The sequence below is a fragment of the Madurella fahalii genome (assembly GCF_045866475.1).
Source record: "Madurella fahalii IFM 68171 DNA, scaffold_2, whole genome shotgun sequence".
NCBI lineage: Eukaryota > Fungi > Ascomycota > Sordariomycetes > Sordariales > Madurella > Madurella fahalii.
The window spans coordinates 1,764,475-1,787,176 of NW_027263972.1; the positions used below are offsets into that span (position 1 = coordinate 1,764,475).

The following is a 22,702-nucleotide window of genomic DNA, read 5'->3' on the forward strand; positions in this document are numbered from 1 at the left end:
AACATGTACAGGACTCGCGTCATCTTTCTTGACCACTTAGTCCTTTTTCGCACAGCTTGTACCGCAAAGCTTTTCCCCGCCATATATGTAGTGAGGGATGTGCATGCACTCCACTCCAGCCAAATGAGAAAACTCCGCAGAGCCCAACCGGCTAACCCGAACAGTACCAGAAACCATCCCAAAGAGCGCCCGGTCTCTATATCCGACTAGCTAACCAGCCCCGTTAGATATTGGGTGCTCTGGGCCGCTTGGACTCGAGTCTATCCTCCGCCGTTTATTGCTAATCCCATTGCCCGGAAACTCCGCAGTCCTACGGAGGTTCTCTCTGCATCCAGGCAGGGATGTCCCATTCACGCCGCCGAAGCCGTCGAGCTTCCCCTTGTAGTCGCGGAGCTCGTCTTCCAGTTCCTTAACCCGACCGATCAGTCCATCAACTGTTGTTCTCAAGTAGCTAACATCAGCTACCAACTCTCGCGAAGCCGGGTACACGAGTTCCAACTGCCCGATAATGTGCTCCGCAAGCGACTTGGTTGACAGGTTACTGAATTGAGAGTCGAGTACGGTGATGGAGAATCTCAGCATCTCGATCTGGCTGTTCAGATCTTTGTTGTTGCGCGCCATGTCCTGGTTGACTTGGTTGATCTGCGCAGACAAGCCAGCATGGTCTTGAGTGAGTCTGTCCACCACGGCCTTGGTCGAATCAACATCAGTCTTGATTGATGCAACCTCGGCCTTCATCGTGTCGGCCGCGACCTTCGCCGGGTGAACTTCTGGGGTACTCAAGCCATTGCTGCTCCCGGATGCCCCTTCCAGCGCTTTGATGCGCGCACCGTAACCCGCAGTCTCACGCCGTACTTCGTCCACCAATTGCCCGACGAATTCTGCAATCTTCGTCGAGAACTGATGAACCTTTGTCGATAGGTCGTTATGCTTGGTTTCGGCTTCCTGCGCCAGCTTGTCCATGCTTGATTGGAAGTCGTCGAATTTCCGTCGTAGGTTGGGAAATTCAAACGACATGGTCTCGGCTACCCCCTCGAGGGCATCGAAATCAATCTTTGAGAGCTTGGCTTCGTGTTCTTCGACTTTCTGGACTTGGCCGTCTAGCCGTTGATTGTGCGCCGCTACACACTCTCTCAGGTTAGCCGTGTCCAAGGTTTGCTGAGTCAACTGCGCCGTGAGCTCATCCACACGTTTCAGACAGTCATCCATGCTAGTCCGCAGTACCGAGCTTCCCTGTTGTATCAGGGCGGAGACTTGTGCGCTTGAGACATTGTCGGTGCCGTTCCTGTCCTCCCATAATTGCTGCTTGATCAATCTCTTCAGTTCCATCTCCTGTTTTTGAAATCGGGATTGCATGCTGTTTTGCTGCGATTTCTTCTGCTCGAGTTGCCATTGCTCGAATTCTTCGCGCAACGTACCGAGTTGCTTGTCGATGTCCTCGTTGACTTCCTGCTTGGCTCCCCTCATTTCCGCTTTCAGTTCCTTGATCTCCCTCTTCATTTCGTTCTTCATGTCCTCCATTTCCTCCTTCATGCGCTTGAAGTTGTCTTGCTCCTTTGTGTCTCTCTTCATGCCGTTCCTCATTTCCTCAACCTCCTCCTTCATCCGCTTGAACTCTTCCTGCTCCTTGCAACGCTGGGCTTTCATTTGGCATAGCTGCGCCTTTAGATTGTTTATCTCAGCCTGTTGCTTGCTGAGGGTTTCATGGCCCTCTGAAGAGTCTGTCGTAGCCAACGACTGGGTGTCCTGTTGCCTGCTCTGGACCCAGGCGAGACTGGAAATGATGGATGCAAATGCCTCGGTTGTTTTATCTACTTCGTTGAGAGCTCCCTGTAGCTGGCGATCCAACACCTGTACCTGGTCTGCATACTTACGCCTGTGCATGTTCTGCAATTCAGGAACAGAAGGATAATCTGCATGTTTGACCATCGACTTCTCGTATTCCGCCTGTCTCGCCCTCAATACTCTCTCGAGAGGGTCGCGCTCGGCCCTGAGTTTGGCCACTTCGGCAATGGCCTCGGCCTGTTTTTTCCACAGCTTGACGAGTCTTTCGCGCACGTTACTTCTGTCGAGGCCCGGGCTATCGGCTAGAGACTGAGGCGTCGGCACTAAGACATCTAGTTAGCTTCGGGGCGCCTTGGGTAGCGAAATAGATTGCATATGTGGGGCGCTTAAACTCACATGCTCTGGTGCCCAGCTCAGACCTAGTAGGATTAATGGCCGAGTCAGACCTCGTCCGCGTTGGCGGTGGAGGGCCACGCGGCGAATCGGATGAATAGCGGCTGTCTTTCGGAGAGCTGTCTGTGTCTCTACGAAACCGGTCGTCTTTGTAGAGGTCGGATCCTCTCCTCGCGTATGTCTCGCGACGTCGATCACGTGGATCCGAACCACGACGGTCATCCTCGGCGGGACGCCGCGAGTAGGCGTCTGATGATCTCTGGAACATGGCGAACGGTGTCCTGGTTCGAAATAGGAGCTAGGTATCAACTAGGTACGAAGCTCCCGAGCATGTGACGATAGAGCCAAGCCGTCATGGGATAGTCAGCCAACGGCGCCAACGGCCCGTATTAGATGGCTCGTTTGGAAACCAGGAACCGACTATCGATGCAATAGCGCATAAGGCAACCCAGTTATCCGGCCGACTTTGGATAGACGAAAACGTTTAGCTACCCCCGGTCTTGAGAAGGAGGGAAGCGTGTAAAAGCACGGGCAAGCGAAATAGTCCGGTTCAACGTAGCTGTTAGGTTCCACCGCGGTCGAAAAGAGTGGACTGACTTAGGTCGAGGCCGAGGTGAACAGTTCCGATCGTTGAAAGCCAAGAGAACTTGACTTACGCTACTGCAGTGCGGTAGGAAAAACAGGATGAAGAATTGAGCAGAAGGACTCTCCGTTTGCGAGAACTGAGTGGGCAGTTGGCGTGTTTTGCCTGCCCAAACTACCGGGACAAAACAATCCCAAGCTTATCGATTACGCTAGTTGACCGATAAGGGTGGAGTGGGGGCGTTGGGCGCTCGCTTAAGACTGCACTGGCCAATGGGCTCGCGGTGAATTACGTGAAAGCGTGCAACGTTTCTGCAACTTGCCGGGACTTGCTCTGCTCAAGACCAACCTAGAAGCTGCCAAGAGCAGCCACCCCCCTTCTGTTGTAATTTCTCAGAAAAAGTCACTTCCCAATACGGATTGGCATTCATACACGTAGGCTATCGTAGGCTATAAGCCCGAGCTATCAACTGCTGAGGAAGTTTTACACATGCAGCGAGGCGTCCTTATCCCGGAGGTTGAACGAACCATTCTGTATCTCACGTCCAGACTCGAACGGGCAGAGCTGGGGGTTCGCGCCAGATCACGGAAGCGAGTCTCGTTGGCCACTATGTACACGTGCTGCGACGGTTCTGGCGACGTTGTCTCGGTCGTTGAGGTACCAAAAGCAACTCCGGGCCACCCCTTTGCATATCAGCGCCAAGAGTGGTTAGAGCAGATGCAGTGATACCTGACCGGGGACGCTTCCCTGTGGAGCTTGGCGTGCGGGTAGCCGACACCAGCCACAGATGCCCCGTTTCCGGTGTGGCCGTGGAAATCTCGCGACCAGCCACAGAATATCGATAACCTTGTGTCTTGTCAGCCTCGCGAAACTGATCCGCGCTCAACACCACAAAACCACGAATACCCGGCGTGACGGATCCCCGGCAATAGCACGCACAAAATGGCCGCCGTAAGCATTATCCCCCAAGACCATCACGGTCTAGATAAAAGCTGACGCCCCCGCGATGCAGCCCGTTGTAACAGTCTCGGAGAGCAAAGATCTCCGCGGTCTCAATCTCATTGCGGCGCACTCGCACGTCCGTGGGTTGGGCGTGGATGCGGATACGCTGGAGCCCAGGGCTTCATCACAGGGGCTTGTCGGCCAGGAAAAGGCGCGTAAGGCAGCCGCCGTCGTGCTGGAGATGATCAAGCAGGGCAAGATTGCGGGACGCGCTGTACTGATCGCCGGCCCCCCGAGGTTCGTCGCAACGGAAACGCGACCATGTAAACTTGGGAACATCAGGTGCTGACCTCGCCCTGCTCTGCAGTACAGGGAAGACAGCGATTGCGATGGGCATGGCCCAATCCCTCGGCTCAGACGTCCCGTTCACCACGCTTGCCGCCTCTGAGATCTTCTCGCTCGAGATGTCCAAGACGGAGGCCCTGACACAGGCCTTCCGCAAGTCTATCGGCGTGAGAATCAAGGAGGAGAGCGAGATAATGGAGGGCGAGGTGGTCGAGATCCAAATCGACCGGAGCGTCACAGGCGGGGCCAAGCAGGGCAAGCTCACCATCAAGACGACCGACATGGAGGCCATCTACGATATGGGTAGTAAGATGATCGACGCTATGACAAAGGAGCGTGTGATGGCGGGCGACATTATCTCGATCGACAAGTCATCCGGCAAGATTACGAAACTGGGGAGGTCGTACGCTCGGTCACGCGACTACGATGCTATGGGCGTCGACACCAAGTTCTTGCAGTGCCCTGACGGCGAGCTACAGAAGCGGAAGGAGGTCGTACATACAGTGTCCCTGCACGAGATCGATGTCATCAACTCTCGGACCCAGGGCTTCCTGGCGCTATTCTCCGGCGACACCGGCGAGATCCGAAGCGAGATCCGTGACCAGATCAACACCAAGGTCGGGGAGTGGAAGGAGGAAGGCAAGGCGGAGATCGTACCCGGTGTCTTGTTCATTGACGAGGTCCACATGCTCGACATCGAGTGCTTCTCTTACATCAATCGCGCACTAGAGTCGGACCTGGCTCCCATCGTCATCATGGCGAGCAACAGAGGGCATTCCCGTATTCGGGGAACTGATTACAAAAGCCCTCACGGACTGCCCCTCGATTTCCTCGACCGCGTCGCCATCATCAACACCCATGCTTACAACGCAGACGAGCTTCGACAGATTCTCTCCATCCGTGCTCAGGAGGAGGAAGTCGATCTCACCCCGGATGCCCTTGCGCTCCTCACAAAAATCGGCCAGGAGGCGGGGCTTCGCTATGCCAGCAACCTCATCACCACTTCTCAGCTAGTCTGCGCAAAGCGGCGCGCTAAGCAAGTTGGTGTGGAGGACGTTCAGCGGAGCTTCAAGTTGTTTTACGACCCGACCAGAAGTGTTAAATTTGTCGCCGAGTCAGAAAAGCGGCTGATTGGAAACGACGGCGCCGTTGATTTCACAATCAACGGCAGCACCACTGAGACGATGGACACGAGTTAGAGTGTGGGCGGGGACATATAACTGCAGGCGTTGGGGGCTGGTAAAACTGCTTAGCTGAACGGGACTGGCGGGCTTCATATATCCTGTAATAAAATGACTTAGATGCGGAAAGATACTTATGCCTGACGAAGTGGAGCCGGCCTACGCTTTGCTGTGTGCTGCATTTCAGGGTACAGGTGTAGGACTTGGCCATCCGCAGCTGTCATACAAACCCGGCTATCCTGGTCCACCCAGCTTCGTCCCCAGCTGGCCGGAACTCAACGCCCTCGCCAAAGTAACCGGCGTCCTGCCATGCTTTCATAGTCGCGCCGTCAAACGGCCCCTGGGTTTGGCCATCGTCACGCCCATCTATCCATCGAAATTCCCACATCTTAGCCTCTGCTTCGCCGCCACCCGCCTCGTCCTCATCCGGCTCGGGCGGCTCAACCCAGTCCTCACCAGTTTCGTTGCGGTATTCTCTTATGAGACGTTCTCTTTCCGTATCGTAAATATTGGCATAATCCCGCTGCATGAGCTTGTCTGCAGCATCGGCAATAGCATCGATCGCCTCCTTGATCTTGACCTGCTTGGGATCTTCAGGCTCCTTTTTCGTATCAACATCCATCGCATCCCCTCCGCCGTCACCAGTTTTTGTCCGTTTCTGCTTCCACTTAGGAACCTTTTTGGGCTTGGTCTGGCCTCTCCTCAGCCGGGCAAGCGCATCCAGCGCTGTCTCGCCCAGCTCCAGTCGGAGGATGAGGGATTTGAGCAGGTCGGCCGTCAAGATACTGTCGCTCTCCCGCTGCCGCCGGCGCTGCTCGGCGTCGCGTCTCTCGTGTGCCGCGGCCGCCTTCTTCATTTCCTTCTTGCTGACGCCCTCGAGCCAGCGGTCGTGCACGGCGTCAGCGTCGACCGCTTTGCGGATATAGTTGCCCGCCTCGTCGAACGCGCCCTCCTCCTGCTCCTGCCGCATGTTGAACGCGTCAATCTTGGGCGCATGCTTTTTGAGGCCGCCCGCGCCAACCTCCTCGTCTACGGCTTCTTCTGCGATGGCCGCTGCGATGGCCGCCTCATCGTCGTCATCGTCATCGTCATCGTCATCGTCGCTTTCGTTCTTGTCGTCTAGCCGTACCCTGCCGCCGCTTTTACTAGTGCTCTCTTCGCCTTCAATGTCGTCCTTGGCGAGGAATCGGACTTCCTTGTGCTTCTTGCCTGTTTTACCACTGCCCGCAGGTTTACTCTTCTCTGCATCCGAGTCCCCAAACATGTCCACTTCTTCATCATCCCCCCCAACGCCGTCTACAGTGGGCTTAGAGCCGTAGTTATCCATTGCATCCGCAAAGTCGACATCCTCTGCCTCCTTGCCCTTCTTGACCCTTGCCTCGGCCCTCGCATTGAAGTTCTCATTCTCGGAATCTGAGTCGTAGCCGTCGATATTCACCGCGCCACGCTTCGTTGCTCTTCCAGACGTGCCAATGACATCTGCGGCAAGGACGTCGTCGTTTTCATCATCCTCGTCCTGGGCGCTTGGCGCCAGGGCCGATGGATTCCGGACATCGAACTTGACTTTCTTACTGGACGCGGGGCCCTCGTCGTCGCGGTCCTCGCCGTGATGCGCTCGCGCAAACGCCTCCCCAGCCCGCTTGGGGCGCGCTGCTGAATATCTGGAAGCCATGTTGTCGTGACAGTGGTTATAGAAATTGGTCCGTCGCGAGAACGCAGGCGCAGGCTGCGCAGACGAAATCCAAGGTTACCAGAGATTTGGGAAGGAGCTTTGACGTCAACTTAGATAGTGAGGCTGTGGCTGGTGATGGTGAACATAAAAGTCGGCCGCGCTCACGATGCTATGATGGCCGGTCACCAAGGGCCAGACATGCTCAGGATCACCCTCGCTCTAGAGAGAGAATGGACAGGGGGATATGGAACGAGGAAGCCAATGCAATCGACATGCCGTGTTGAGAGCTTTCGGAGCTCGCGCCACAACGCCACCGACCCAGGCCCCGCACTGTACAGTACCGCAATAGCTTATTAGGCGGCAGGCCAGCAACTGAATGCCGTTACGTATGTCATCCAACTGCTGCCTTTGACGGCTTTAAGCCCGCCCAGACACCGAGTTTATCGCCCTGGACGAACTTTCTTCTGTAGCTCTACACTGACTTCACACTCTTCTCGAAGCCGTGCCAACGTTTCCCAAAAAAACACACTTCCGCACCTCCCCAAAACCTACGCACCGCGGAGATGGTGAGCCCCGCGCCCGACAACCTCCTCTTACGACTCTCCCACAACCGACTTGCTAATGTCCCGAGCGCAGTTCAACCCGTGGAATCCTGGCGGCGCCGATTATCGCGGGAGCCTTCGGGCTCCCCGAGCACAGCGTTTCGATGAGTATTATCGCTGCTACCCGTTGATCATGGCGCCCGGCGCGGAGCGGCCGGAGCTCAATTACGGGTCCAAGATTTTCCTACCGCCTTCTGCCTTGGACAAGGTGTCAAGACTGCACGTTCAATGGCCGATAATGTTGGAGCTTATCAACGGAGCAACGGGGAAGCACACCCATGCCGGTGTGCTAGAGTTCGTCGCTGAAGAGGGTAGAGCATACATTCCACAATGGGTAAGTTGGTGTGGATGTTACCATCAAGTCTTGGTTGGCCTCGACAGTACTAACTCGTTGCAGATGATGCAAACGCTGCAGCTAGATGTGGGGGACATGATCCAGGTCAAGACAACATCTCTCGAGCTTGCCAAGCTGGTCAAGCTACAGCCGCAATCAGTCAACTTTCTCGAGATTACCGATCCGCGAGCCGTACTCGAGAAGGCGTTCCGCAACTTTGCAGCCCTGACCAAGGGGGACGTGTTCAATTTTGAGTACAACGACGAGATATACGACATGGCCGTTCTGGATGTCAAGCCCGAGACGGATAAGATGGGTGTGAGCATGATCGAGACGGATGTCAGCGTCGACTTTGCCCCGCCAGTCGGTTACGTCGAGCCCGAGCGGGTACCACGGGGCAGCGGCACCAGCACACCCCGCAGCACACGAGGCGTAGGGGGTCTGCCCCCGGGCGGGCTGTTGTACAATCAGGGTACCATGGCACAGGCAATCAACTACGACGCCATCGCGCCGAGCGCGGCGGCGGCCTCGGCAGGGAACTTCCTAGGAGAGGGGCAGCGGTTGAGCTCCAAGAAGGGCAGCAAAGCACCTACGCCGAAACCCGCAACGCCCGTGGCGGGCACATCAACCAGCGCCAAGGAAGCTGCGCTACCCAGACGGCGGAATAACGGCCCCGCACCGCTGCGCCTGCCGCCAAACAAGTTGTTCCTGGGCTACGAGATTAAGCCAGTCAAAACAGCAGAAGACAAGGAGCGGGAGGCGGCGAACGCAAGGCAACCCCACTTTGCCGGCCAGGGCCAGACATTGAGAGGAACCGTGAAGAGGAAGGGAGAGGGCGACGACAAGGCCTCGGATAAGGACAAGAAACCCGAGGAGAGCAAGGGCAGGAGGCTGGATGGTAGGAAAGTCTAGGCGCTGCAGTCGGTCGGCGTGGTCGATTTCACAAAGTCTGATTGCTTTGGTGCCAGGGGAACGGCTTAGGGAACCATATAGCGCTGCAGTTGATCGGCGTGGTCGATTCCACAAAGTCTGGTTGCTTTGGCGCCAAGGGGAACGGCTTAGGGGACCATATGGAGCCTTTTAGCGACGTTCGTTCTGCGGTGACGAAATCTGGCTAGGTTCTGGCGCTCCGGAGATCAAGCGCCATGACGGGATCTCTCTTACTTGGTCTGTTTACATGGATTAGAACTGCGTAACGGGCTAACAAACCCCGGGGAAAAAAAGACCCCACACTCATGGTATCTAGAGAACTAAGGTAGTGCTCGTTTCCGCAATTCGCTCGGGGCTCTCTAGTGTCTGGTGCTGGCACTAACTTCAGCAATCAAGGTTTGCACAGGCTTCAGGAAAGTTTCTGGTTCTGCAATGCGATAAGAAATTGGGGAGCTATTGGAAGCTTTGCTCAATGGTGATACCCGTGCTTTGTGCGGGTGCAACAATGCAGGAAGGCCGGAGCCTTTTTATGTGGGTCCAACGGCTGAAACTCGGTCACCCATCCTTGTCAAAGTTTGAATAGCGATTATCCATTCCCGCCTCTGGGGTTTTGCTGCGGCTGGTCGACTTCGCCATCACCCTTCATTCCCCCCTCCCCCAAAAGACTTTGCACTTTCTTTGTCACCTCGGTATAAAAAATTCGCCAAAATCCCCTTCTATTTTGGTATTGTGATTGTGGTATTTATGATTCGGCAATCGCATTGGCATGATGGCTCGCAGGGGTGGTGCGACGGGTCCTGTACTCGCTGCATCGCCAGCAACTCGCCGTGTATTGCGGCCGCGCCAAGCGCCGGGGGCTCGGGGGCTTCCGGCAGGTACTACTTTGCCCAGCGCCGCTCCGAGAACTGGCGGCCGGGTCACGAGAAGCTCGGCTGCGCTCACCCAGACCAATCCGAGCAGCAGCAACGACTCGCAGCTGGCAGCCCGCACCTCTAGACAGTCACGGTCGCACAAGCGCTCCCTGTCGCCCGGCGCCACCGTGGCAAGTCCCCGGCGAAAGCGGGCCCGGCGCCGGCCGGGGTCTTACAGAGAAGATAGCGATCCCCAGACATCCGATGTGGAGAACGCAACCAGCCCCCGTCAAAGCAGAGCCCGCAGAACGCCAAAAAAGCAAAGTCCCGCTCGGGCAGCAAAGCGGCGCCGGCTTGGAAGCCTTGCAGCCGAGACATCTGCTCTGTCGTTGGACAGCAAGCCAGTAATCGAGAATACCGTCATTCCGGACTGGGCCAGCCTACCTTGGCACATCCTGGTCCCCATCTTCCAATATGCTGCAGCAGATCTTGAAGACTCGGAGCGCGCCAAGTGGCTGTCGGCGACCAGCCGTGTCTGCCGGGCATTCGCCGAACACGCGCTGACGGCGCTCTACAAGGCGCCGCCATTGCTAAGCAGGGCGGCAGCGCACAATCTGGTGTCGTTGCTGTCCAAGGACCCGTCTTCCACCCTATTCGATTACAAGCAGAAAGTGGAAGCTCTCTACATTGATGTTCAGGAGATTGCCTCCAAGACCTACAAGGGCAAATCACTGGATCTCAAGACGCTGATCTGCAGCCTGCCGCGTCTCAAGGTCATCCAGTTCTCTCATTGGAAAGATGAACCTCCCTATCGTAAGCTGGACGATTCCCTGCGATGGCACTACCCCGCTGCCCTTTTCAAGGCCTTGGGCGGCATGCATGGTCGTCCAGCCGGCGAGGCCAGCGGGACCCATCACCCGAGACTTATCGGATGGCAGTGGAATCGGCGCCTAATGGGTCCAGGTCTCGACCTCGCTGGCATAAGCGCACTCCATCAGACCCCTTCATTTTCCAGTCTGAAAAAGGTCTCCTTCGTCAACTACCAAGTGCCTTCGCTTCGCGCGAAACAATATTCCGACGACGCAGGGCTGGATGCACTGGACCGAGCCTTTGTCCAGGGCATGGCAGATGCAATCAGCGCGCTTCCCAACTTGGAGTTCCTCTCCGTCGAGTCGTCGACTGCAATTAATGATCAGCTTCTTCCGCTTCTCCCGAAGAGACTCACGACTCTTGAGCTAGTCAATTGCTGGGAAGTAAATGCCGATGACTTTGCTAACTACCTGCTCTCCAACGGGCAGAAGCTCCGACATCTGGCTCTCCATCACAACATATCGCTCAGCTTGGCATTCGTCACCGTCCTCGGGACGGCCTGCCCGAACCTACAGTCTCTCAGCATGGATTTCAAAACCTTCAGACACCATGAATTCTGGAACGACTCGGAGCCAAACTATAGCGACCTGCTTACCGCCGGCCAGATTCCAGACTGGCCCGAGAGCCTGGAGATGTTGGAGCTAAAGAACATGAGGAAGTGGACTGCCGAGGCAGCGGAGACGCTCTTCCAGTCGCTAGTCGACAGTGCGCCCAGACTCCTCAAACTCCGTCAGCTCGATCTGAAAGCCATGCTGGACATCCCATACCGCCAGCGCTCCGAGATCCGCGACAAGTGGGAGGCCAAGCTGAAGAAGGTCTTTTTGCGGAAATCGGGCGACCCGCGCCCGTTATTTTCCCTACGGCAGCCACCCGCGGGATTCTCACAGACCGGCAACGGGGCCGCTAAGGGCAGCTCCTCCCGCAAGTCTGCCGAGGCGGCCGCGATGGCGACTAAGAGCCCCTCGCGGCGGAGCAATCGGATCGCGTCGCAGCTGTCGAACCCTTCTTCGCGCGCTAGCAGCGTGGGGAGGGATCTGAGGAACGGGCTCGGACGGCCATCGTATGCGGAGCCGGATACGGACGAGGACGAGGACGAGGACGAGGATGAGGAGGGAGAGGATGAGCTGGATCCGGCGTCTGGCGGGTCCGAGGCGAGCCAGGTCGCGGGTTCTCCGGCGACTGAGATGGCCGAGACGGCACCCTTCCGCCATGGCATGTGTGAGAAGGTTGTGATTCAGCTGGATAATCAGAAGCCGGCTGAGAAGACGTGGAGAATGGAGGATTTTATGGATCATGAGGAGGACGATCATTGGGATGCAGACTGGGACGGGCAGGATGAGGTGTTTGATGATGGTCGGTATGCTTGGTGAGGTTCTTCATTGGGGGAGGATTGCTTACTTAGGCTGGGGAGTTTATTGCCATCCAAATGCTTTGCTCTATTAGGCCTAACATACGGCGCTGAAGCTCGGGTGGCGGGCATTGGTGAGAGGCGTCTGGCTAAAGGTTTGCTTTGCTTGCGATTGCTTCAAGGTGGGTTTGATCCAACGGGTGGCGGGCATCGGGATGGGTCAGCCATGGATTGCACTTCCTCTCGAATGTGACAGCTTTGTTTCTGGGATCGAGCAGTTTGAGGAATTCGAGATCTTCGGGGGCTAGCAGGGCTGGTAGGCGCAGCCCTTTGGGCACCTGGGGTTTTGGAGAGTGAATTGTATCTACCGCGGCGGGTTGGCCCGGCTGTCAAAAGCTATTAGGGCCTGCCTAGCTTGTCCGAAATGGCGCCAGCCGGGCAGCCGCCACACAGTGACATCCCGCTGAGATATAAAGAATAATTAAGTATCGGGACCATTTTTTCGGTCCGTAGGAACTGTTTTAACGTACCGTGGCCTCCTTGCTCTACATATAATTAAAACCTAACCTCCATCAAGAATAATCATATCAAAGATATAGAAGGTAACGGAAGAGAGGGAAGAAGGAAAAACGGAAAGAGAAGGAGGAAAAGAAGAGCCAGAGAAACGGGGAGAAAAAAAAAGGAATAAAAAGTTATATTTCGTGAAAAAGTTGAATTAAGACACTTACGTATTACTGACAGAACATGCGGACGTTCCTGGCGGTCCGAAGAGACGCTCTTCGGAAGCTACCTGCCCTCTATGCCTCGTAGTTTTCCTGGAGTTCATCTGCAACCCGAATGATAATGAAGGTCGATCTAGGCAGCATACGTCGTCCCCCACAGACAACAATTGCTGGTGCTGTGGCGCCGTCCGACACTTACTAGCTGCTGGACGCACCCTTGTTGACGCTCACTTGATAAGAATCAGGGACCGAGTCTCTCGCAACGGAAATTGTTTCGGTGCTGATGTGCTACGTAATCCTTCGTACCCAAGTCTTGTTTGGTAAAAACAATCCGCCAAACTTCAACCACGCCCTATTGAGCCTGCGGTTATCCTAATGTGCCCAAAGCACTGCTTTGATGAACTTGGAACAACGTGCATTACGTGACTCGATCTGATCACTCGATAGCTAAGATATTGACCCGAGGTGGCCAAACCGAAAATCTCTACGACTGAGTCGTACGAGTGGGCCATTGGCATTCTATGCCGCTTTAACAGCGAGACGCTGGCTCCGTATATTCAAGGTCACCTTATAGAGTAGGAAATTTGAAGAATCGGATTTAATATCAGCGGTAAACTCTGCGTTGGAACTACTGGTCCGTCATATAAGAAGAACGGGGAGCACAATCAAATTGTCACCCCGGGGTTCACCATGGATCCCTACGGGACCCTCGGGCGCTCTAGATACCGCATCACATTTAGACCGTGGGTAGCATGTCGCCCTGACTTTTACGAATGGCGCGGACGGAAAAGACGGGATACAGGTCGGAAACCCTTCGTCATATTCGTGGTTGTCTCATGTACTAACTGGGGCGGTACGATTTGAATAAAAACCGGCAACATCTCCGCGGCAAAGTCCTTTCGGTCACTATTTCATGAATCTGTAAATGCAAGAGCTAGATAGTCTAGAAATCCAGCAGGCTTCCTAGCGTCTGTCACGCGATTTGGGTTTGTTTGATGCTTGGTATGGCCGTCACCTTCGGGTCAAACTGGTTGCTGGAGAATTGGAGGCACATTCGGGTGAGACAGAGCAGGCACTCGGGTCCTCCCCGTGTACGCTCTCTGAGTCTCAGCCATCACTGCCTGAGGCGAATTCTCACGAAACAAACCATCACAATGTCTATGTCTTCATGTTCTTCCCACACTCTCTGCCACTTAGGTTGCGACCTGGTTGGTGCATTTAGCTTCCCGAGAACAGGAAATTGTGGTATTCTGTTCGTGGCCCCACACACACACACACACACGCGCCTGAGTCTCAGACTCGGTGAATAAACAGACCCCGCATTATGCTCGCTGGCTACATTCCGGATCGGCAATGCGCTGCTCAATCAACCCTCTGAAGGATGGCTTTGCTTTTGGCTGGATCAGCTCTTGGGTGTCAGCCATGGCCACAGGGGTTGTAATTGGTTGATGACGTTAGGGAGATACCACCCTGATACGCTTATTTTTTGCAGCAAATGATGTGCCGTGCTACCGCGACATGCCGCTAACCGTTCAGAGTTGAAGCAAGGTGTCGAGCCCCACGGCGGCCGGGGGTGGTGAGTGGCACGAAGCAACAGAAATCGCGATACAATCTCTCCGTTGTCGTCTTGGGTACGGTACGCGTCTTTTCCTTCTCCCTTTACCACCCCCCTATGCCGATGCATCTGTAGACGTCACACGCTGTATTCCACCACCAGTCTTGTGTCTGCACTCTATTGATTTTAACAAGCGTCATACCCTTTGCGCTCTGTCTCTAGCTGTCTGCTTTCCGACACCCCGGTTGCGTGGACTCGCGGTCGCGGGAACCCATCTCGCAATCAAACCGCTCCTTGGCTCTATTCACACTTGAGCCGGCATTCCCATCTCACACGACATCGATGAGATCCTGCTGCTGATAGATCTCCCCTGGCAGCCACTGCTTCGGTCTCTCTGGCCCTGCACCTGCCTTGACATCTCTGCGCACTATCTCTCTATCTCTCTAGCTGTGTCACACACACACTCTTCACCTTTTCGTCCTGATTATTCACTGCAGACTTTTTTTATCAATTTCCCAGTTCCTCTCTAGTCATACTGCGCATCTTCACAGCATATCTTTCTTGTCTTTCCGATCCTTCCACAGCCCCACTTGGTCAGCCTCGTCTGTACCAACTTCCCCCTTCACGGTCGGCCTGGACAATGCCGCCTTTTCTTTCTCACACATCACATTGACCTTTGCCCAGCCATTCACGCGTCTTTGTCTCGCGACTATAGGTTCCAGGCGCTGATGTCTTGATCCAGCGATGACGGCTCCTAACCAGCGGAACCGTGGCCTGCCCTTCCTGCATCGGAACTGGCTCAAGGCCACTAACCACTGGAACTCAAGGATGGGCAATAAGGCTTCCTCGCAGTCTCGCGACACCGGCGACGGGTTCGCCGACAATGAGGAGAACGCCCGGCGCCCTGCGAAGCGCCGCCGCGTCGACAGCGAATACGATGGCTTCCCGCTGTTCGAGAATCACGGAACAGCCCAGCGCGCCCTTCGCATCGAGGTCCTCAAGATCAGCCACAAGGACTCACCCCGGGTCAAGAACGGCATCTTGAATGGGCTCGTCGCGCCCAACGTCCGGGATATCGTCCAGATCAAAGCCCGGTGCAAGCTCACCATTTGTGGCCACAAGGGCGGCGAGCAAGTCGTGTTGCACGTTGACAGCCAGGTCTGTGACATACGCGTCTTCAAGAACCCTGCCGGCTCCGCTCCCATGGCACGCTTCTCCTCCATCAGGCCGTTCCACATCCCCGAGGAGAAGATCTTTCTCGAACGAGACGACGACTCCATCTTCGGCTTAGCCAAGTGCTACTCGGTGCTGGTCGAGCTCGAGTCTGCCGGCGACGCAAACTGGCCCCCAGTTGACCTCGTCCCTGTCAACGACGAGGACACGTTCTACAATCGTAGCCTCCCGTCACGCCAGTGGGTGCTCACTGCCAGTATCCCCGACATCTTCAACAGCCGCAACCGCAAATCAGTCCGCCTAAGAGTGAAGAAGCAGCCGCGCAATGATATTGCCACCAACTTCCTCATGGACATGGACGTCCGCTGGATGACAGCCATATCCACGCAGCGGGCTCTGAAGGAGCACACCAAGGATGTTCAGGCCTCCATCATGGTGTTTGACCCAAGCGAGCCCGCCGCGCCGCTAGCCAACGGCGGCGTTAACGGTGTTGACGGGGTCAACGGCATCAACCTGCATCGTCATGAACTCCAACTCAATGGCCATGGAACGAAGGGCGCGAACGGCCAGACGAATGGTGTTGTCGCTGATGGTCTTGACGAGCTGGCCGAGGGTGAGCTTACCCCCGGCCGATCACGGCGGGCCAGGCAGGACATCAACTACAACGTCAAGCAGATGTGGAACAATGCGGTGGGGAAGGAGACGAGAAAGCGGCGGAAGGGTGACGAGCAGAACCAGCTGGACGAGAACGCAATCACCTATCTGCTCCCCGCTGAGCAGGTTCAGACGGACAGATTCGCGTGTTTGCTGTGCGGAGCTGAGAACGAACGGCTCAGCCAGCTGCGTGCCCACTACTTGAGCCACCCGCAGTATGATTTTCACTTTGAATTCAGGCCTAAGGCGGGGTACTGCGTCGCTGTGAAACGAAACGCTAGTAGCCACGGTTCTCCACTGAGACCGAGGGTGTACCAGCTCGGTCTGCCGGTAAAGCCCTTAGACCTGGATAAGTACGTCAACGGAGACGACTCGTGGGTTACTTCACGCCTCGGCCCGGATAATGGCCGTGAACTTTTCCAAGAGAGCGCTCCAGCAGGGGCCCGGACTGTAAGCTCACGTGCCGCAAGCCATATATATAGTACACACCTGATGAAACTAACATCCAGCAGAAGCTCGCCGCTAAGCGCACCCGAAAGAGGGTCCTGGTGCCCAAGACAAAGCAGCCTCTCTTCGACCCGCTGAGCAAAGTGCAGCTCGTGCCCGGCACTCCGGTGCCCCAGCACCCCATAGACGATGGATGGCTGTTACTCAAGCATCGCGACAACCTCCAAGACTTCATCGACCTGAACCCAGAAGAAAAGGAGTACCTGCAAGAGTGGGATGCCTTCATCCTCAGAAAGCACATTTCCTCGGAGCAGTACCTGCCTCGCAACTTCCTCCGCTTTGTGAGGGAGAAGGCGGCCTGGATCGTGGCGAAGCAGTACCGCGCTGAGGAATTCAGCAAACACGTCGCGACGCTGCTGGCGCAGCGCGTCCTCCCTGACTCTGCCATCTTTGAGGCCACGCAGATTCTGAACGATGCGAGGATCCACAAGACGGGTGAGGAGGAGCCGGTCCAGCAGAGCAAGAAGAAGGTCTCTGGCGAGTGCTGCAATGCTTGTGGTGAGCCTGTGCCCGTGCCGGCGATGCTGGTGTGCGCGAACAAGGTATGCTTTTACTGGTTCTCGCTCTTCTTTCTGCAGGTTTGATAGACTGCTAACAGTTGACAAGGAATGCAAGAATCGTCTTTACCATGACACTTGCGTAGAGAATTCGGAAGAGGCGGTGGCAAAAGGGAGGCACTGGAAATGCAAGGCTTGCTCTTAACAGGGACTCGGCCAGCGAGTACGACAGGCAGCATGAAGAGGATAGCATTGGGCGCTGGAAGTAATGGGGATGCGGGGGACGAACCGGAGTGGTTCTTGAGACGCGTTGCAGCTCGTCGTCAGCCGCGTCAATGCTTTTCTATCTTGGGGCTCTAAGCGCCGAGACTAAGGCGGCTGCGAACGATGGCGAGGCAACGCTGTGAACTAATGGTATATATGTAGATTAAATGGCATCGGCCGTCCCGAGACACAAAACAACGATGCTCGGAGGAGGTTAATAGGCATAGAAAACTCCGAGAGGTGGACTGAAGGATGGTGCTTTGTGACTTGGGACCTAACAGAGATTTGACGCTCTCCCTAACATTATCGCTTCTGTACTAGAGCCGTGACCTGAAGCCGATTGAGGAAGCCCAGCAAAAGATGAGGTACTCGCGTACTTCGTTGATACGACCAGGCCAAGTAATCTTGTAAAATGCGTGATGACTGTGTCATGCTCTTGAGATATGTATCTCGTATTTTTGCATTCATATCTGCTCAACAAATTACAAATTGACATGCTCGGATCATACATGCATAAGAAGACACAGCCGTTTCCGAAATCTCATATTACCTGCTCTTTATAGCTGTTCTCTTGCTTATATTGGCTTGTTAGGAGCAAGTCGACTCTTGTATCCGTTTGATACAAGAGTCTACTTTAACTATCAACATCCGTTGGGCAGAGGCAAGAGCAATTGTGCACATGTTGAGATTTCTCATTCGTGACGACACTTCCGCAGGTTGACTGTGTGGTTTTGAATCGTGGGAGAATTTCCGCGTTCATTACCAACCTCGCACGCGAACAACACACCGCCCAAGTCAACGCTACGATGTGGCACGCAAGTAACCTCTTCTATCGCCGGTTAAACAATTTATTTCTACACGCACAAGGCACAGCATGGATGTGATTACAAACCCCATTTCCTCCCTCCCAATCCCAGCACACCCAAACGCCCTGTTCTCACGCTTCTTCAGCTGTCGAAAACTCCATCCCCATCCTCATCCCCGATCCCGATCCTCATCCTCAACTTTACCCTCCTACCGAAATGTCCTACCGATACCTCCCCCCACCCCTCTCCCGCTCGCCGCGCCGCTCCTCCTCCCTCCTCTGCCTCTTCCTGCTCTCCTGCGCAATCATATCGCTGAGGTCCTCCTCGTAGGCGGCGCGGTTCCACTGCGCGCCGACGCCTTCCTCCCTGCGCCCGGCCTCGTACTTCTTCCTCACGTCCTCCTTGCTGATCATGCCGTCGCGCGCCAGCAGCGCGTCCGGGTCGATGGCGATGTCCACGTCGCCGGGCTTCTTGCGCTTGCGCGAGTCCTCCTCCTGGCCCAGGACGGGGACCGGCCCGCCGGGGCCGGCGCCACGCCCCTTGGACAAGTCGTACGTCTTGTCGCTGCCGAAGAAGCCCTCCACGCGCGCCTGCCGCTCGGGGATGACGGTGTATGCTTGCCGCGGGGCGCTGCCGTACGACGATTCCTCCGTCTCGAAGCCGCGCCGCGTCTTGCGCAGGTCGAACTCGCCCGCCATGCTGGTCTCCACGCCCGAGGGGTGGTCGCCCGGATGGACGGTGCTGGCGTAGCCGCCGGGGGTGTCCAGGCCGCTGGTGGTGTCGATGCCGCCGGCGGGGGGCAGGTCGCCTGCTTCGGAGCCCGCCTCGTCTTCTTCGTCTTCCTCTTCCTCCGATTCTTCCTCTTCGGATTCTTCGGCTGGCGGTTGGAGCTCGCCCCACAGGGTGCGCTCGATGGGCTCGCCGACCGGGATGGCGGCCGCGGCTTGGGCTTGGTGGAGCTGGGCTGGTTGCGGTTGCGGTTGGTAGGGGACGCCAGGCTGGCCGGGCTGTTGGCCGGGAGCCATGATGCCGAAGATGTCGCCGCCGTAGAGCGGGCGGTTGTATTCGTCGAGCGGTGGCTTGCCCCATTGGCCCGGCTGGAACCCCCACGCTGCGCCTGGCGGGAGGGGCGCGTTGAGGCCGGGGATCTTGAGGGTAGGGTAAGATGGGGGCGGGCCGACGCGCTGTTGCTGGAGGAGCCAGGGAGGGGGGAAGCCCGGCTGCATGCCCAGGGCCTCACGCAGCGCGTCGCTGATCTCGCCCGGCTTGAAGACCTTGTAGTCTGCCTCCCATTCTTTGCCTTCGTAATAGACGTCGCCGAAGCGGGTGAGATCGGGCTTGGTCTGGTGGCGGAAGAAGGCGTCGTAAAGCTTTTGGTAGTCGATGTCGAGCTTGCCCATCTTGGGCTGGACGCGCTCGCGCTGCTTCTGCTTGAGCGTTTGTTCGGCTTGCTTTTCGAGGACGGCATCGCGCATCTCGGTGATGCCCGTCTCGGCGATGAACTTGGGCAGCTTGAACGGGGGCTTTTCGATACCCCGCTTGCTGGAGAGGTACTCTCGTTTTAACGACCAGTGGCCCGGGACCGGGACGATGTTGCGCTGCGCCTTGATTTGGACCAGCAGGCGAGGGTCTGATGACGAGACATCGTGCCATTCGACGACCTCGGGGTTCCGCACCAGCGCCTTCAGCTCGGCGATGGAGAGCTTGTTTAGCTTCTTGCGCTTCTTCTTGGACAACTTTTGCTGGGACTCCTCGTCCTCGCTGGGGATCTCGTCATCCTGGTCGAAGAATACCTCGCCCTTGTTCCCCGCGTTCGCCTCCCTCGCGATTTCGTCGTCCTCAAGGCTCATGCCGAATCTCTCGAAGATGCTCTTGTACGCCGCAAATGCGGGATCGTCCTCGGGCAGGGGGACATCGACGAGGCCGTCGACTGGCCCGTCGGCATCGATCTTATCGGAGGCATCGGGGTCCTTCTTGACCTCGAGATCGGAGGGTTTGCTCTCGTCGGCTGGGGTCTCTTCCTTAGGAGGCTCATCCTTGGCGTCGGGGGTCTTGGAGCCGTTCTGCGATAACAAAGTCAATGTGCTGGGAGGCGACAGAGACGATGGTGGAAATGTAAAACTAACCTCGACCTGGGCCTTCTTCTGCTCCTTCTTCTTGGCCCGGCGCAGCTGGTTCTTGGTCATCTTTGGTGCCGCCATCTTGGACCGCTATGAGCCGATGGCTCCTGGTCTGGTGCAAAACCCAAGGTTGTAAAGCATTCAGGACAGGCTGTGTTCCAAGGCGGCCCCGGGCTGGAGATACTTGTCAGGCTGCCGCTGGGATGGCGATACTCGGTGGAGTTGCACGCGGGCAAAAGTCGGCTGCGGTTAGCTTATATCGAGGTTGAGCGACGCCATGCGCTGCGCGTGCCGGGTCCCAAAAGTTTTAGGCGACCAAGGTCACAGTGTGGCTGATCCGCCCAAGGAAATGCGGCGGTGGTCAGCCCCGGTTGTGGCCGTGCACATCCACAGCATCTCTCTCCAATCCCTGCAATGCCGAGTAAACGCGTGCTTCGTCTGGCACAACGGATTGGAGGCGCCAAGAGAGCTTATTTCGCCCAGATAAGCCGACCTAAAACATCTGGACAATTCGCTCCCCTCCTGAGACCGGCGGCACCCGGGAAACCGCCAATTGCTCGTAACACTCGCAAGTGTCTTCCCTTTGGTTCTGACGAGACACGGAGGACCGGCCATGATCACGTAGCCAAAGTAGCAGCAGCGCGATTGCCTATCGACTCGCTCGTTTTCCGCCATCATTTCCCGCTGGCCCGACCCCGGCCCATGCGTCTCGAAGCGCGCGATGCCGCATTCCACATCGCACTCGAGCGGTTCCCACATGCGGGCTGCATCTCAAACCCGCCCGTCAACAAGCACTACTAGAACGTTTCCCGAAACCGACGACAGCTCGGCTCACGCCGAGACCGAGAAGTTCCCCGACTTTGACGTTGGACACGCCGCCGTGAATGGGCAGAGCACGAACCAACGCTGGCAGCAAAACGGTTTCGCATACGGCAACGGCAGCGCTAAGCACTCTTCCGACCGTTGGCACGCCCGCCGCGATAGCCGGGTGAGATGGGCCCCTCGAGATCCCCCGTCGTCGGGCTCCGCTGGCCACGCCAGGGGAAATAGTATCGGCAACGCCTTTCACCGGATGCGCTCTGGAAGCATGAGCCAGAATGCCCACGAGATCGCAGATGCGCTTCGTGCGCCAGTATCGTGGAAGCTCATCGTATGTCCGCCTGGATTTCCCCAGACGCCACAATTCAATACTAACCCGTGTCCCTCCCCCCGCAGGCGCTCTGCATCATGTGGTACTCATCGTCCGCCTTGACCAACACTTCCTCCAAGACGATCCTGACAGCATTCGACAAGCCCGCGACCTTGACGCTCGTTCAGTTCGGCTTCGTCTCCTCGTACTGCATGCTGTTCTCGTGGCTGGCGTCTACCTTTCCCTGGCTGAGGACTGCCATCCCAGCGCTCAAGCACCCCATTCGATACCCCTCGCGGGACGTGATCAAGACGACGCTGCCTCTAGCAGCCTTCCAGATAGGGGGCCATTTATTGAGCTCCAACGCCACCTCCAAGATCCCAGTCTCGCTTGTCCACACCATCAAAGGGCTCTCACCCCTCTTTACCGTTCTCGCCTACCGCTTCATCTTTGACATCCGCTACCCTAGGGCGACCTATCTCTCCCTCATCCCCCTTACGGTTGGCGTCTTTCTCGCCTGCTCCGGCAACCGCACCTTTGGTGGGCAATTCCTAGGCATCCTCTATGCTCTCTTCGCCGCCATGATCTTTGTCACCCAAAACATCTTTTCCAAGCGTCTCTTCAACGAGGCCGCGCGCGCCGAGCAGGAAGGGCCGGGCGGGCAGTCACGTAAGCTCGACAAGCTCAACCTGCTATGCTACTCGTCAGGCATGGCGTTCCTGCTCACGGGGCCCATCTGGTTCTGGTCCGAAGGCATCGATATCCTAGGCGACTTTCTCTGGGACGGCAGCGTCGACCTCATCCAGAGCCCCAACTCGCTCGACCACGGGCCCTTGGTGCTGGAATACATTTTCAACGGCACCTTCCATTTCGGCCAAAACATCCTCGCGTTCGTCCTGCTCTCGATGGTCTCACCAGTCACCTACTCGGTCGCAAGCCTCATCAAGCGTGTCTTTGTCATCATCATCGCCATCCTCTGGTTCCGGAGTCCAACCACAAAGGTCCAGGCCGCCGGCATCGGGCTCACTTTCCTGGGCCTCTACCTCTACGACCGCAGCAACGCCAAGAACAAGGCCGACCAGCGTGCGCGGTCCATGACCGAGACACGGAGAGAGCAGATGCTCCTACCGCTGAGCACGAAGCACGGGGCTTCTCTCGCGATTCCTGCAGGGCAGGGCAACAGCGGCCAGAACGGCACAACCATGTTTGAGAGCCCCGTCGCCATGTCCGTGGCCGAGTCGGGGAGCGGACATGTCTACACGCAGTCGTTGTACTCGTCCAATGCGATTATGAACGATCCCAAGAAGTCGGACGATGTAGGCAGGGTCGGCGGGGCTCGCGGTGCGGGCAATGCCGCGTGGCTGCCGCCGGGGACGAGGCAGGAAGATACATGGCGTGCTGGTGACAATAATGCGGTAGCCGCGAGGTGATTGAAGCGC

The 22,702-nt window shown here is 56.7% G+C and overlaps 8 protein-coding genes across 8 annotated transcripts; 5 read left to right on the plus strand and 3 right to left on the minus strand.

Annotated features, from left to right (window-relative positions):
• Positions 1 to 210: 210 nt before the first annotated feature.
• MFIFM68171_03269 (Paramyosin) lies at positions 211 to 2,446 on the minus strand (the record flags this gene model as incomplete). Its single annotated transcript, XM_071058690.1, has 2 exons — positions 211 to 2,108; positions 2,182 to 2,446. 2 exons carry the CDS (start codon positions 2,444 to 2,446, stop codon positions 211 to 213), a joined length of 2,163 nt encoding a protein of 720 aa, XP_070914791.1.
• A 1,321-nt stretch (positions 2,447 to 3,767) lies between these two features.
• RVB2 (RuvB-like protein 2) lies at positions 3,768 to 5,247 on the plus strand (the record flags this gene model as incomplete). The annotated part of the gene is made up of 2 exons (XM_071058691.1): positions 3,768 to 4,000; positions 4,071 to 5,247. 2 exons carry the CDS (start codon positions 3,768 to 3,770, stop codon positions 5,245 to 5,247), a joined length of 1,410 nt encoding a protein of 469 aa, XP_070914792.1.
• Positions 5,248 to 5,449: 202 nt separating this feature from the next.
• On the minus strand, positions 5,450 to 6,901 carry MFIFM68171_03271 (GYF domain-containing protein; the record flags this gene model as incomplete). Its single annotated transcript, XM_071058692.1, has 1 exon — positions 5,450 to 6,901. The coding sequence occupies one exon, from the start codon at positions 6,899 to 6,901 to the stop codon at positions 5,450 to 5,452; it is 1,452 nt and encodes a 483-aa protein (XP_070914793.1).
• A 563-nt stretch (positions 6,902 to 7,464) lies between these two features.
• On the plus strand, positions 7,465 to 8,749 carry UFD1 (ubiquitin fusion degradation protein; the record flags this gene model as incomplete). The annotated part of the gene is made up of 3 exons (XM_071058693.1): positions 7,465 to 7,467; positions 7,538 to 7,837; positions 7,901 to 8,749. 3 exons carry the CDS (start codon positions 7,465 to 7,467, stop codon positions 8,747 to 8,749), a joined length of 1,152 nt encoding a protein of 383 aa, XP_070914794.1.
• Positions 8,750 to 9,536: 787 nt separating this feature from the next.
• Positions 9,537 to 11,858, plus strand: MFIFM68171_03273 (F-box protein At-B; the record flags this gene model as incomplete). Its single annotated transcript, XM_071058694.1, has 1 exon — positions 9,537 to 11,858. The coding sequence occupies one exon, from the start codon at positions 9,537 to 9,539 to the stop codon at positions 11,856 to 11,858; it is 2,322 nt and encodes a 773-aa protein (XP_070914795.1).
• A 2,999-nt stretch (positions 11,859 to 14,857) lies between these two features.
• On the plus strand, positions 14,858 to 17,149 carry MFIFM68171_03274 (Polycomb protein VEFS-Box domain-containing protein; the record flags this gene model as incomplete). The annotated part of the gene is made up of 3 exons (XM_071058695.1): positions 14,858 to 16,390; positions 16,453 to 16,989; positions 17,054 to 17,149. The coding sequence occupies 3 exons, from the start codon at positions 14,858 to 14,860 to the stop codon at positions 17,147 to 17,149; spliced, it is 2,166 nt and encodes a 721-aa protein (XP_070914796.1).
• Positions 17,150 to 18,235: 1,086 nt separating this feature from the next.
• MFIFM68171_03275 (Spliceosome associated) lies at positions 18,236 to 20,215 on the minus strand (the record flags this gene model as incomplete). The annotated part of the gene is made up of 2 exons (XM_071058696.1): positions 18,236 to 20,077; positions 20,141 to 20,215. 2 exons carry the CDS (start codon positions 20,213 to 20,215, stop codon positions 18,236 to 18,238), a joined length of 1,917 nt encoding a protein of 638 aa, XP_070914797.1.
• A 640-nt stretch (positions 20,216 to 20,855) lies between these two features.
• On the plus strand, positions 20,856 to 22,693 carry MFIFM68171_03276 (ER to Golgi transporter; the record flags this gene model as incomplete). The annotated part of the gene is made up of 2 exons (XM_071058697.1): positions 20,856 to 21,284; positions 21,350 to 22,693. 2 exons carry the CDS (start codon positions 20,856 to 20,858, stop codon positions 22,691 to 22,693), a joined length of 1,773 nt encoding a protein of 590 aa, XP_070914798.1.
• Positions 22,694 to 22,702: the final 9 nt, after the last annotated feature.